The 15,228-nt window shown below is 45.2% G+C and overlaps 1 protein-coding gene across 5 annotated transcripts in view; it reads left to right on the forward strand.

Annotated features, from left to right (window-relative positions):
- amph (amphiphysin) overlaps window positions 1-15,228 on the forward strand; it is a 222,572-nt gene that overhangs the window by 188,926 nt on the left and 18,418 nt on the right. For all 5 annotated transcript variants that reach the window (XM_072571182.1, XM_072571180.1, XM_072571181.1 and 2 more), the window contains 2 exons: window positions 8,383-8,445; window positions 12,641-12,754. In XM_072571182.1, coding sequence (XP_072427283.1) covers window positions 8,383-8,445; window positions 12,641-12,754 — 177 coding nt within the window. The remainder of the gene's footprint in view (window positions 1-8,382; window positions 8,446-12,640; window positions 12,755-15,228) is intronic.

The following is a 15,228-nucleotide window of genomic DNA, read 5'->3' on the forward strand; positions in this document are numbered from 1 at the left end:
GTTACTTGTCTATAGGCCAATCAGCTTCTTGTTGCTATCCAACTGCATCCATACCTAGAACCCCTCGGCCCTAATTCATCTGAAACCACTTCAATCACTGCTTGTTCACATAGCGATTTACACAATGCTTGCTGTAAGTGTCAGGTTACTTGCTTTTCAAACCACGTGTCAATCTTTTAAAACACTTTTTTTTACATCATTTCTTTCTCATTTCAGTCCACGGTTTTAAGAAAATCACAAAATAAAAAGACACAGATCTTGCATTTGTAAAGACCGTATCTTTTATTTATTTTCCTGTATTTTTACATATGAACTGAAAGAAGAAAATTACTGTTTTAAAAAACCAAGGATTGTGGAAAGGGTAATTCTACTTTTGAAAAGCAAGTTACATGACTGTCTTTGGAAGTGCTGTTTACACTGCTGTATTCTTAAGTGGTGCCAGGAAGTCCACTTGCAGATGAGTTCCAGCCAATGGGTGGTTATAAAAGAAATCTGACGAGGAACAGGTGGATGATTGGTCATGGGAAAGGTGGCCAGTTGTCAATGACAAAGGCCTTCTGCCTGTCAAAAACTATGTGATTAGTTCTCAGCTAGCTGCTCAGCACGAGGATGTAAATGTTTGGTCAGAAGCCTTTGGACATCCAGAGAGGTAGGAGCTCTCCTTTTTCCTGCAATTTTAAAAAACGTCATACCTGAGGAAGGCCAGTGAATTTCTCTCATCAAATGAGACAAGCTGTGGCTCTTAACCAATAAGGCAAAGACTTTACACATGTGAACCAATCATCCTCTGCCTCCTGCAAGTAAGCAAAATTACCTGGAGAAGGAAGATTGAGAAGTAGCAAATCCTGACAATCCAATAGGATTGTCTTAGTGAACCTATGGACAAGAACCATTGAACTGCTTTCCCAGTCATAGAGTCATAGAGATGTACAGCATGGAAACAGACCCTTCGGTCCAACCTGTCCATGCCAACCAGATATCCCAACCCAATCTAGTCCCACCTGCCAGCACCCGGCCCATATCCCTCCAAACCCTTCCTATTCATATACCCATCCAAATGCCTCTTAAATGTTTCAATTGTACCAGCCTCCACCACATCCTCTGGCAGCTCATTCCATACACGTACCACCCTCTGTGTGAAAAAGTTGCCACTTAGGTCTCTTTTATATCTTTCTCCTCTCACCCTAACCCTATGCCCTCTAGTTCTGGACTCCCCGACCCCAAGGAAAAGACTTTGCCTATTTATCCTATCCATGTCCCTCATAATTTTGTAAACCTCTATAAGGTCACCCCTCAGCGTCCAACGCTCCAGGGAAAACAGCCCCAGCCTGTTCAGCCTCTCCTTGTAGCTCAAATCCTCCAACCCTGGCAACATCCTTGTAAATCTTTTCTGAACCCTTTCAAGTTTCACAACATCTTTCTGATAGGAAGGCGACCAGAATTGCATGCAATATTCCAACAGTGGCCAAACCAATGTCATGTACAGCCGCAACATGACTGTACTCAATACTCTGACCAATAAAGGAAAGCATACCAAACACCTTCCTCACTATTCTATCTACCTGTGACTCCACCTTCAAGGAGCTCCATCTGCCACTTCTCAGCCCATTGGCCCATCTGGTCCAGATCCTGTTGTAATCTGAGTTAACCCTCTTCGCTGTCCACTACACCTCCAATTTTGGTGTCATCTGCAAACTTACTAACTGTACCTCTTATACTCGCATCCAAATCATTTATGTAAATGACAAAAAGTAGAGGAGGACCCAGCACCGATCCTTGTGGCACTCTACTGGTCACAGGGCTCCAGTCTGAAAAACTACCCTCCACCACCACCCTCTGTCATCTACCTTTGAGCCAGTTCTGTATCCAAATGGCTAGTTCTCCCTGTATTCCATCAGATCTAACCTTGCTAATCAGTCTCCCATGGGGAACCTTGTCAAACGCCTTACTGAAGTCCATATAGATCACATCTACTGCTCTGCCCTTGTCAATCTTCTTTGTTACTTCTTCAAAAAACTCAATCAAGCTTGTGAGACATGATTTCCCACACACAAAGCCATGCTGACTATCCCAAATCAGTCCTTACATTTCCAAATACATGTACATCCTGTCCCTCAGGATTCCCTCCAACAACTTGCCCACCACCGAGGTCAGGCTCACCAGTCTATAGTTCCCTGGCTTGTCTTTACCATCCTTCTTAAACAGTAGCACCACGTTTGCCAACCTCCAGGCTTCCGGCACCTCACCTGTGACTATTGATGATACAAATATCTCACCAAGAGGCCCAACAATCACTTCTCTAGCTTCCCACAGTGTTCTTGGGTACACCTGATCAGGTCCTGGGGATTTATCCACTTTTAACCATTTCAAGACATCCAGCACTTCCTCCTCTGTAATCTGGACATTTTGCAAGAAATCACCATCTATTTCCCTACAGTCTATATCTACCATATCCTTTTCCACAGTAAATACTGATGCAAAATATTCAGTTAGTATCCCCCCCCATTTTCTGTGGCTCTGCACAAAGGCCACCTTGCTGATCTTTTAGGGGCTGTATTCTCTCTCTAGTTACCCTTTTGTCCTTAATATATTTGTAAAAACCCTCTGGATTCTCCTTAATTCTATTTGCCAAAGCTATCTCATGTCCCCATTTTGCCCTCCTGATTTCCCTCTTAAGTATACTCCTACTTTCTTTATACTCTTCTAAGGATTCACTCGATCTATCCTGTCTATACTTGACATATGCTTCCTTCTTTTTCTTAACCAAATCCTCAATTTCTTTAGTCATCCAGCATTTCCGATACCTACCAGCCTTCCCTTTCACCCTGACAGGAATATACTTTCTCTGGATTCTTGTTGTCTCATTTCTGAAGACTTCCCATTTTCCAGCCGTCCCTTTACCTGCGAACATCTGCCTCCAATCAGCTTTCAAAAGTCCCTGGCTAATACCGTCAAAATTGGCCTTTCTCCAATTTAGAACTTCAACTTTTAGATCTGGTCTATCCTTTTCCATCACTATTTTAAAACAATTAGAATTATAGTCGCTGGCCCCAAAGTGCTCCCCCACTGACACCTCAGTCACCTGCCCTGCATTATTTCCCAAGAGAAGGTCAAGGTTTGCACCTTCTCTAGTAGGTACATCCACATACTGAATCAGAAAATTGTCTTGTACACACTTAAGAAATTCCCCTCCATCTAAACCTTTAACACTGTGGCAGTCCCAGTCTATGTTTGGAAAGTTAAAATCCCCTACCATAACTACCCAATTATTCTTACAGATAGCTGAGATCTCCTTACAAGTTTGTTTCTCAATTTCCCTCCGACTATTGGGAGGTCTATAATACAATCCCAATAAGATGATCATCCCTTTCTTATTTCTCAGTTCCACCCAAATAACTTCCCTGAATGTATTTCCAGGAATATCCTCCCTCATCACAGCTGTAATGCTATCCCTTATCAAAAATGCCACTCCCCCTCCTCTCTTGCCTCCCTTACTATCCTTCCTGTAGCATTTGTATCCTGGAACATTAAGCTGCCAGTCCTGCCCATCCCTTAGCCATGTTTCTGTAATTGCTATGATATCCAAGTCCCATGTTCCTAACCATGCCCTGAGTTCATCTGCCTTCCCTGTTAGGCCCCTTGCACTGAAATAAATGCAGTTTAATTTAGTAGTCCTACCTTGTCCCTGACTGCCCTGACTGTTTGACTCACTTCTGTTCTCAGCTGTACCCATCTCAGATCGATCTCTTTCCTCACTATCTCCCTGAGTCCCACCCCCCCCTCCCCCCACCTTACTAGTTTAAATCCTCCCAAGCAGTTGTAGCAAATTTCCCTGCCAGTATATTAGTCCCCTTCCAATGTAGGTGCAATCCGTCCTTCTTGTACAGCTCACTTGTACCCCAAAAGAGATTCTAATGATCCAAAAATGTGAATCTTTCTCCCATACACCAGCTCCTCAGCCATGCATTCATTTTCTCTATCCTCCTATTCCTGCCCTCACTAGCTCGTAGCACTGGGAGTAAGCCAGATATTACTACCCTTGAGGACCTCCTTTTTAAATTTCTGCCTAACTCTCTGTAATCTCCCTTCAGAGTCTCAACCTGTTCCCTTCCAATGTTGTTGGTTCCAATGTGGACAATGACCTCCTGCTTCTGGATTAGTGGTGCTAGAAGAGCACAGCAGTTCAGGCAGCATCCAAGTAGCTTCGAAATCGACGTTTCGGGCAAAAGCCCTTCATCAGGAATCCTGCTCCTGCTGGCCCCTCTCCCCCGTGAGAACATTCTGCACCCTCTCTGAGATATCCTTGATCCTGACACCAGGGAAACAACACACCATTCTGCTTTTTCTCTGCTGGCCACAGAAACATCTGTCTGTACCTCGGACTACAGAATCCCTGAACACAATTCATCTCTTGGAAGCCGACGTACCCCTCGTTGCATTAGAGCCAGTCTCAATACCAGGAACTTGGCTGTTTGTGCTACGTTCCCCTGAGAATCCATCACCCCCTACATTTTCCAAAACAGCATACCTGTTTGAAATGGGTATATCCACAAAAGACTCCTGCCCTAGGTGCCGACCTCTCTCACCCTTCCTGGAGTTAACCCATCTATGTGACTGTATCTGAGACTTTTCCTCCCCACCACTTCCTATAACTGCCATCCATCACATACTGTTGCTGTTGCAAATTCCTCATCGCTTCCTCTGTCTCTCCAACAGATCCATTTGATCTGATAAGATTCGCATCCAACAGCATTTAAGACAGATATAATCCACAGTAACCCTTAAACTCTTTTTAAACTCCCACACTTGACAAGAAGTACATATCACTGCAAAGACCATTTTTGCTCCTTCACAATCTACAGACCCAGAAAATAGAACCGCCTTGTTCCTCTATAAACACTGCCCCAGGTTAAATTAATAGCTATGGCTTATATTTTAAGTTTAATCAAGAGACTTATCTCCAAAAACATATAATCAAGAAAGAATCCACTATACTCACTACTGCAGCCTTTCTCTTGGACAGACTTAAAACAACAATTATCTGATTCTGTGCTGTGAACTTCACCCAACAGTTCCTCCAAGATTAGTTTTTGTCTGAGTCTGTATGTGTATGTCAGTGATTTATAACAGGGTTAGACTTTCAACTGGTAAACTTGAATGTTGACAGCTCTTAATTGTTTACCTGTAGCTACAGCCTATTTACTTGTAATAAGTAGGAATTCCTATTAAGTATAGTAAATGGTTCATGCTTCCTATTGATCTGAGCCTGAAACACTGATAAATTGGGGAATTTTGCTTACTTTATACAATTCTTAATTTTTATGATCACCCCAGTAATAGTGGAACTTGACTTCCAGCACACTACCTGAGTAAGGTTTAAAACCCTCTCCACAACCCTCCCCATACCTCTCTCTGTCTCCACCCTTCCTTGCCCATCCACCCAGGCTTCAGTGCCTGTCTTCCAAAGCCTTCACCCCTGCACCTATCCCAAACACTGACTGCACCTCAACCCAGCCTTTCACCCGAATCCTCACTCAGCGCTGTCTCCCAAACACTCACTATACCTTACCCCAGCCTTTCTTTCCCTACCCATAACTTTCCCTGCACCACTCCATTGCACCTCACTACATCATTCACTGCCCCTCTCCCTAGACCACACTGTCCCTCTCCCCAGGCCTCACTGCCCCTATCTCGAGACCAGACTGCCCCTTTCCCCAGGCCACACTGTCCCTCTTCTCAGGCCACACTGCCCCTCTCCCGAGACCGCACTGCCCCTCTTCTGAGACCACACTGCCCCTCTCCCCAGGCCACAGTCCCTCTCCCCAGGCCACACTGTCCCTCTCCCCAGACCTCACTGCCCCTCTCCCCAGGCTACAGTCCCTCTCCCCAGGTCACATTGAGCCTCTCCTGAGACCACACAGTCCCTCTCCCCAGGCCTCACTGCCCCTCTCCCCAGGCCTCACTGCCCCTCTCCCCAGGCCTCACTGTCCCTCTCCCCAGGTCACATTGTGCCTCTCCCGAGACCACACTGTCCCCCTCCCCAGGCCTCACTGCCCCTCTCCCTAGGCCACACTGTTCCTCTCCCCAGGCCACAGTCCCTCTCCCCAGGTCACACTGTCCCTCTCCCCAGGCCACACTGTCCCTCTCCCCAGGCCACATTGTCCCTCTCCCCAGGCTACAGTCCCTCTCCCCAGGTCACATTGAGCCTCTCCCGAGACCACACAGTCCCTTTCCCCAGGCCTCACTGCCCCTCTCCCCAGGCCACATTGCCCCTCTCTCCAGGCCTCACTGCCCCTCTCCCCAGGCCACAGTCCCTCTCCCCAGGTCAAATTGTGCCTCTCCCGAGACCACACTGTCCCTCTCCCCAGCCTCACTGCCCCTCTCCCTAGGCCACACTGTCCCTCTCCCCAGGTCACACTGTCCCTCTCCCCAGGCCACAGTCCCTCTCCCCAGGTCACACTGTCCCTCTCCCCAGGTCACACTGTCCCTCACCCCAGGCCACATTGCCCCTCTCCCCAGGCCACACTGCCCCTCTCCCCAGACTTCACTGCCCCTCTCCCTAGGTCACACTGTCCCTCTCCCCAGGCCACATTGCCTCTCTCCCCAGGCCTCACTGCCCCTCTCCCCAGGCCACAGTCCTTTTCCCCAGGTCACATTGTGCCTCTCCCGAGACCACACTGTCCCTCTCCCCAGGCCTCACTGCCCCTCTCCCTAGGCCACACTGTCCCTCTCCCCAGGCCACAGTCCCTCTCCCCAGGCCACACTGTCCCTCTCCCCGGGCCACACTGCCCCTCTCCCCAGGCCACACTGTCCCTCTCCCCAGGCCACACTGTCCCTCTCCCCAGGCCACACTGTCCCTCTCCCCAGGCCTCATTGCCCCTCTCCCCAGGCCACACTGTCCCTCTCCCCAGGCCACACTGTCCCTCTCCCCGGGCCACACTGCCCCTCTCCCCAGGCCACACTGTCCCTCTCCCCAGGCCACACTGTCCCTCTCCCCAGGCCACACTGTCCCTCTCCCCAGGCCTCATTGCCCCTCTCCCCAGGCCACACGGTCCCTCTCCCCAGGCCACACTGTCCCTCTCCCCAGGCCTCATTGCCCCTCTCCCCAGGCCACACTGTCCCTCTCCCCAGGCCACGCTGCCTCTCTGGAGCCTGCTGTGGCACTCCCCCCAGAGTTCTAGTTATTAGAGTCTATTAACACGGGATATCAGATAATATTAGATCTCATGGAACTGGAAGCTGATGGAGGCAGGATCTAATGAAGTTCTGTTGAACTGTGTCTTTGTAGACAGTCTAAATAGTAATGAAGGTTCCATAGTTTGCAGTAGTGTAGTTTCCAATCCTCACCTATGAAAACATCCTGAACTTGGTTGTGGTATTATTCAAGAGCAATAAGCCAGAGGTTTCCATTCATCTATTTAAATAATATTCCACCTTTTAATTCTTCCTACCAAAGGGTATGACCCCACACCTTTGGACATTAAACTCCATTTGCCAAGTGTTGGCCCATTCATTCAACTTAGGAATATCAGAACATGTAGTTTTCTGCTTTCTGACTCTGTCCTTTATTGAGGTGTCACATTAGCTGTTTCGGATCTCCCGGAACCCTCCTGGAATCCAGTGAGTTCTCATATTATTCCACCAATGCTTCCACTATCTCTGCAGCCTCTTCATTGAAAACGCTTGGATGCTGGTCGTTAAGTGCTGACGATTTGTCTGCCTTCAATCCCATTAACTTGTTGAATACTTTGTCCCTTGTGATAGAAATGTGGCAAGATCTTTCTTCCCATTAGCCCACCTTGTGTTCTGATACCTTTGGGATGTCTATAGTTAACAGACTTTGATATTTTCAGGTGAGTGCTGAGCGCTGAACATGATATCGGGAGAACCCCCTACTTCTTCACGAATAGTACGATAGGTTCTTAGAACAAACCAACAATCATCCATGACACAGTAGATGCAGCACAAAGCAACCCTTCCCTCAATGTTATGTTGAAGCATCAATTATATTAGGTTTAAATCACGGAGGGTGGAATGAAGCCATGGTTTGTGACTCAGATGAACATATATCAATTCTGACACTTAATAACGTTTCATTGTTTGGAGGCCCATTACTCCTGACTAATGATTCCTGAGGATAGTACAATGCTGGAGCCAGTGCATATAAATATTAATGGGACTTCTGACAGAGAAAAGTATCTTCTAGCTCTGCACCTTACCCTGGTTTGCTTGGTTTGATTAATCCTCGAGAGCTGTTACACAGATTGGTTTAACAGAATCATGGCTGTCATTTCTCGGGTTTGGTAAAACACATTATCCTCCCTATATTCCTTTTCTCTTCTGACTCACATTTTTCCTTTTGATGCTTGTGCCTTATTAAAGTTGGATGTTAACATCACTGAGGGAGCCACGGAGTTGTCAAATCAAAGTGTGTTTGATACAGTGGTGAGTCACATTTCCTCTGAAGCTTTCTAATTCCATAATCTGATTTTTAGTAATTTTGCTTTCCATCAATATGTTCTGCAAGTGTACAATTTACCTTAAAGAGCTGGATTGCGGCAGTGTTTGTAAATGTTAATTTATATTCTGCACAATATTAAATCTTGTAAATTTTGTATTGTAAACTTCACTTGGGTGGATGCTACATATGCTATAAGTTTACTACCAGACGTGGACTGAAGTTAAAGTCTAACAAAGGCAATTTGAGAATTTGAATTCAGTTCTTCTATTAAAGTCTGGAAATGAAAAATAGGTGTCATTAAACTGTCCTTAAAGCTCTTGGATCGGGATAGAAAACTGCCATCTTTACCTGATGTAACATACATGGTCCTCCAGATCCACATCAATGTGGTTTACCCTTAGCTGCCCTCTGTTGTAGATTTGATTCCCTACAGTGTGGAAACAGGCCCTTCAGCCCAACAAGTTCACACTGACCCTCCGAAGAACAACTCACTCATTCCCCTACATTCACCCCTGATACATAACACTACAGGCAATTTACCTAACCTGCACACCTTTGGACTGTGGGAGGAAACTGGAGCACTCGGAGGAAACCCACGCAGACACAGGGAAAATGTGCAAACACCACACAGACAGTTGCCTGATGTGGAATTGAACCTAGGTCCCTGGCACTGTGAGGCAGCAGTGCTAACCACCGTGCCACCCCTAATGTTGTAGCTCAGTAATCAATTAATTCTATTAAACTATTAAAAGGTGACTCATTGACACCTTCTTTGGGCAGCTGGGGGTGGACAATAAACATTGCCTTTGCCAGAAATGTTCACATTTTGAGAATTAATGTTAAAGACTGAAGATCTACATTTTTATGTTTTGAATATGAAGTTTAGAAAGTGGGAATAACTATTTCGTTCTAAACACGTTTGACAAACAGTATGAGATTCCTTATCCTCAGTAATTTACTGACGACATGATCTGCAACTTCTGTTTCCAAGTGACCAATATCATTATATAGTATCCACAGTATTAAAACTGACCACTGGATAACTTATTTAAAGCTTTAGATATTCTGGTAACATTACTTTCTGACCAAAACTGCGTCATTAAAGAATGAAATCATGAAGGGCTTCTTTGTTGAAGAATGGTAGATTTGTGGAAATAATTCTCCCAAAAAGTTCTTGTTGTGGAATTTGCAAAACAGATATGGATAGATTTTTGTTAGCTGAAGATATATGTAAGAATATAGAGTAAACATGAAGAAATGGAGCTTAAGTACAGATCAGGCACGATCTAAATAAATGGCAGAACAGGCTTGAGGTATTGAATGATTTTCTGTTGTTATAATACTCCTGTGCGTCAATGCTGTTTATAATTCTCATGTTACACAGCATGCCATGTATGTGATTCTAAAAGTGAAGTACATTATATTTACCAGTTTTCTTGTGCTTGCTAAATCTACCTGAATTCCAGAAATGATGATTTAAGTTTAAGTCAGTCATTTTCAGCTGGAAACCTTAAACTTTAATCACTTTAGTCTTTGTATGAAATGTCAAAGTGCAAAACTGAACTGGTATTTTTAAGTATGGTGCCAAAATTTAGACAGTAATGTTTTGCAATATGACATCAAAGTGTGTGTAGGCTAGTTTCTGGGATATACTTGAAGGTACAACAATGACTAATTGTGCAGACAAACTTCTCCTCAGATCTCCAAAGCGACAAAGACCTTCAAAAGAAGAAACTGCCTTAATACAATGAAAACTCAGTTCTTGCAAACAAAATTGAAGTTGATTTTCAATGTGCTCCAAATAAAATACAAAAGTGTCCCCTTGGAGCCTGTAAATGCAAGCCTGCAAAACGAATGTGACTGCTGGTAAATACCTGCCATGTTATCAGCTCATTAGAGCTTCCACCAAAGGCTAAAGGCCACAGAGGAGGCAGGGAAAGAAGTGTGGTTAGCACTGCTGCCTCACAGCACCATAGACCTGGGTTCAATTCCTGCCTCAGGCAACTCTCTGTGTGGAGTTTGCACATTCACCCTGTGCCTGCGTGGGTTTCCTCCGGGTGCTTCGGTTTCCTCCCACAATCCAAAAATGTGCAGGTTAGGTGAATTGGCCATGCTAAATTGCCCGTAGTGTTAGGTGAAGGGGTAAATGTAGGAGAATGGGTCTGGGTGGGTTACGCTTCGGTGGGTTGGTGTGGACTTATTGGGCCGAAGGGCCTGTTTCCACACTGTAAGTAATCTAATCTAATCCAAAACTTCCCAAGCTTCGGAGTTTCTTCAAGTCATAACTTGGGGTCCGCTCCATAACTGGTCACACAGGTAGAAGCCACACACTAAGCTTTGTGGAGGCAGAGTTGAAGCCAACTATAACTGTAACTGGGGCAACACGGTGGCTCAGTGGTTAGCACTGCTGCCTTACAGCGTCAGGGACCTGCGTTCGATTTCCATCTCAGGCGACTGCCTTTGTGGAGTTTGCACATTCTCCCTGTGTCTGCGTGGGTTTCCTCCAGGTGCTCCTGTTTCCAACCACATTCCAAATGATGTGCTGGTCAGGTGAATTGGCCATGCTAAGTTGCCCAGAGTGTTAAGTGCATTAGTCAGGGTAAATGTAGGGCAATGAGTCTGGGTGGGTTACTCTTTGGAGAGTCGGTGTGAACTTGTTGAGCTGAAAGGCCTGTTTCCACACTATAGGGAATCTAATCTAACCAATGAAAACTTCACTAGTTTTGGCATGACTGTTCAGCAATGTTAGCTGCCCATATTGAGCAAGGGAGCCAGAAAATGGAGCAAAGTCAAATTGTGATGGTAGGGCTTATGCCATCAGTGTATAACTTGAATGTTTTTGTCTTCATTCCCATACGATAGGACTTGTTAAAAATGTTGAACACTTTACAATCTCAGGGGTGAGTGAATGCTTCCTTTTTGGCTGGCCCCTCTGCTTGCCTTAGTCACTAAGATCCAAGAGAATGCACGCCGAACTCCTGCAGAAGAGGAAGATGATTGTGCAGCTACAGAGTTGGCTGGCAGATATATTGAAACAGACGAGGTACATTCAACCCTCTCAGGTTCCAACTTCTGAAGTTCCAACTGGTGAAAGTGAGTCTCTGAGTTGTCAAGACAGAGGACAAAGTACGCTAAACGTGGAAAAGGAAATGGTGTCTGCCTTAATTTGTGGTTAATGTCATAAGGTCATTGACTGGACGAGCATACAGGTTCTGCAAAATCCAAATTCTGAGTTAAAAGGCAGTTTTTGTCGCAAGATCACAAAGGTATAATCCAACGATTGGGACAGCGTGCTAACATTAGCTTGGTGAGGTAGATTGCAGATATGTAGGAGACAGGGTTCAGATTGCCAGATTATCTGGATGTTGTTACAACAGGAATGAGGGTATATAGCATCACAGTATTGCTATGGCACAGAGGTGGCCTCTTGGCCCATCATGTCTGTGCTTGTAGATGTGCCAATTTCCTGCATTAAAGGATGGTCTGCAACTGAAGGGAGCTGAGATCAGAATCTTCCTGGGTATGTTGATGGGAGCATTTTAGGGGCACATTTAAGTTTTATGGAGAAGAAGAGGAAAACAAGGAACCTGGGTAGTTTGGAAAGCTAAGCAAGCTCCAGGTGTGTGAGAATTATGGAGAATTCAAGGAGGTAAAACAGAAGAAGATGGAGAGGAGTAGCATCCACAGTCACAGCAATTCACTTCTGTATCTAAATAAAACTCACGGAAACTGAACAAATTGGTTCAGAACCAATTGAACCTTTCTTAGTTTTACAAGTGATCAACCAGCTGAGCTGACATGATGGATACTCAGACTTTAGGAAGGGAATCCTTGATTCCATGTTGAATTGTGAATGGTGACCCTGAAAAGTATTTGAGTCAGATTAATCAGGAATTCTGTTATCATTCTTACTGAGTCAGGAACTTCAAAATGTTTTAGTTATGTATTTCTGTCACAGATTTATTGTGATGGAATAATTCAAAATCTATTTTTAATTGTATGGGAGTGGTAAGCATTGAATTTCTGTAAAAAAAAAACATTTGGAGACCCTTGATGGTAAGTTGAAGTGATGAAAGCAGTTCATTAGTGGGACTTTTGTTTCCTTTTCATATTGTGTTAAGATTTTATGTCATGCGTATTTCAAGCGTTAACACAGCTGCCTTACCGTACTTTCCAAAGATCAATGCAGAATCCACTCTTGGTGAGGAGCCCAAGGCCCCAGCAGCAGGTACTGAGCCACCCCAGGATGCTCTCTCTGCTGTGCCCAGTGTGGCAGCTGCAGAGGAGGTTGTGGTGAGTCCCACTGTTTGACTGCAGACTGATTTCACTCACAGTAAGTGCTTCATTCATCCCATCATCACAGCCAACCCCACTTTATTATTCCTCAAGAACATCGATGTTTTTACTCTTCAGTTTTGCATGTACGTATTTCTTGCCATCGAATCATGGATTCACTTGTGAAATTTATCCCCACCCTAGCCCCCATACTACCTGTTTTCCATCTTCATTTAAATTCAGCTACGTTTGAGTATTCATTCTCTGACTGCAATTGTAAGTATGCTCCTGTCATTTAAATGACTCCAGAAATGAATGCCTAAACCACAGCAATGGGCCTGGTATTATCAACATAACCTGTGTAATACTAAATATATTGCACAATAGTTAGTTGTTAATTTGTCTGTACTGTTTTCCAACCCAGAATCAAACACTGTATCTGTGCATTCCTATTGGCAAAATTGTGTATGTCTTTGTGTCCATGTGTGTATGTATATGTGTATATCAATACCTATCTATGCATTTGCGCGTGATTGTTACATAGACACACACACACACAGACACACACACACACACACACACACACACACATGCACACACACACACAGACACATTTCAAACGTCTCTAGCACTTTGGACTAGCTTAAATCTGTAAATAATTGTAACAGTGTAGATCTCAAGGGCTGTTTGCTCCTATACCTAGCAAATGTGTCTGTTCAGGGTTTCTTTTTATCCTAGCACTCATTTACAACTTATTATGTTATTCCCCTGTCACCATTGAGGAAAAAGAGGAACAATGGAGTGTAGCCTGGGAATGATATTCTTTCTGATTTTGTTTCCTGACTTCCTAATGCAGAAGGAACAAACCTATACTAGCATTTCCTTAAGGACAAACCTGACACTAGAAGCACAGATATCCTGAGCGCTATCTCTATGGGGATATATTTTTAATCATACAATCCCTACATAGTGGAAGCAGGCCATTCAGTCCATCAAGTCCACACCGACGATCTGAAGAGCATCCCAACCCAGACCCACCCCCCTAACCTATCCATGTAACCCTGCATTTCCTATAGATAACCCACCTAACCTGCATATCCCTGGGCACTACGGGTAACTTAGCATGGCCAATCCACCTAACCTGCGCATCCCTGGGCACTACAGGTAACTTAGCATGGCCAATGCACTTAACCTGCGCATCCCTGGGCACTACGGGTAACTTAGCATGGCCAATCCACCTAACCTGCGCATCCCTGGGCACTACAGGTAACTTAGCATGGCCAATCCACCTAACCTGCGCATCCCTGGGCACTACGGGTAACTTAGCATGGTCAATCCACCTAACCTGTGCATCCCTGGGCACTACGGGTAACTTAGCATGGCCAATGCACTTAACCTGCGCATCCCTGGGCACTACGGGTAACTTAGCATGGCCAATCCACCTAACCTGCGCATCCCTGGGCACTACGGGTAACTTAGCATGGCCAATCCACCTAACCTGCGCATCCCTGGGCACTACAGGTAACTTAGCATGGCCAATGCACTTAACCTGCGCATCCCTGGGCACTACGGGTAACTTAGCATGGCCAATCCACCTAACCTGCGCATCCCTGGGCACTACAGGTAACTTAGCATGGCCAATCCACCTAACCTGCGCATCCCTGGGCACTACGGGTAACTTAGCATGGTCAATCCACCTAACCTGTGCATCCCTGGGCACTACGGGTAACTTAGCATGGCCAATGCACTTAACCTGCGCATCCCTGGGCACTACGGGTAACTTAGCATGGCCAATCCACCTAACCTGCGCATCCCTGGGCACTACGGGTAACTTAGCATGGCCAATCCACCTAATCTGCACATCATTGGATGCAGACACGGAGAGAATGTGCAAACTCCACACATATAGTCATTCGAGGGTGGAATTAAACCTGGGTCACTGGCACTGTGAGGCAGCAGTGCTAGCCCCCAATCCACAGTGATTCAACAGTCCACTAACCATAGGGCTACATCACACTGTTCTCCGGTATAACAGGCTGGTGCTCTGAGCAGCTGCTACACTAGTCCTAAAGGAAATTAGTGCTGGAAATCTGAAATAAAGACATGTTATGAATGCTTAGCAAGTCAGTTAGCATCTGTGGACAAAGAAAGAGTTAATGTTTCATAAGAACTGGTAAAGTTAGAAATGCAGTAGGTTTTAAGCAAGTGAAAGGTTGGGATGCAGATGGAGGAGACTAAATGACAAAAGGGTTGGTGGTACTGGATAATGGAATAAGCAAAGGAATAGAGGTTGTGCCCAGATGAAGGACGAATGTTTGAATGATGAGCAACTGCAGTCTGAAAGCATGAAAAGAAAAAAGTGAGAATAAAACCAAAGCCAGCAAAAAAACAAAATGGTTACAGTCTGAAATTGTTGAATTCATTTTTAAGACATCTTTGCAGAAATTGCCTTTCAGTCTGCAAATGTGGCCCTGAGCTTCCACTTGCTCTGA

The sequence above is a fragment of the Chiloscyllium punctatum genome, chromosome 5 (genome assembly GCF_047496795.1).
Source record: "Chiloscyllium punctatum isolate Juve2018m chromosome 5, sChiPun1.3, whole genome shotgun sequence".
Taxonomy (NCBI): domain Eukaryota; kingdom Metazoa; phylum Chordata; class Chondrichthyes; order Orectolobiformes; family Hemiscylliidae; genus Chiloscyllium; species Chiloscyllium punctatum.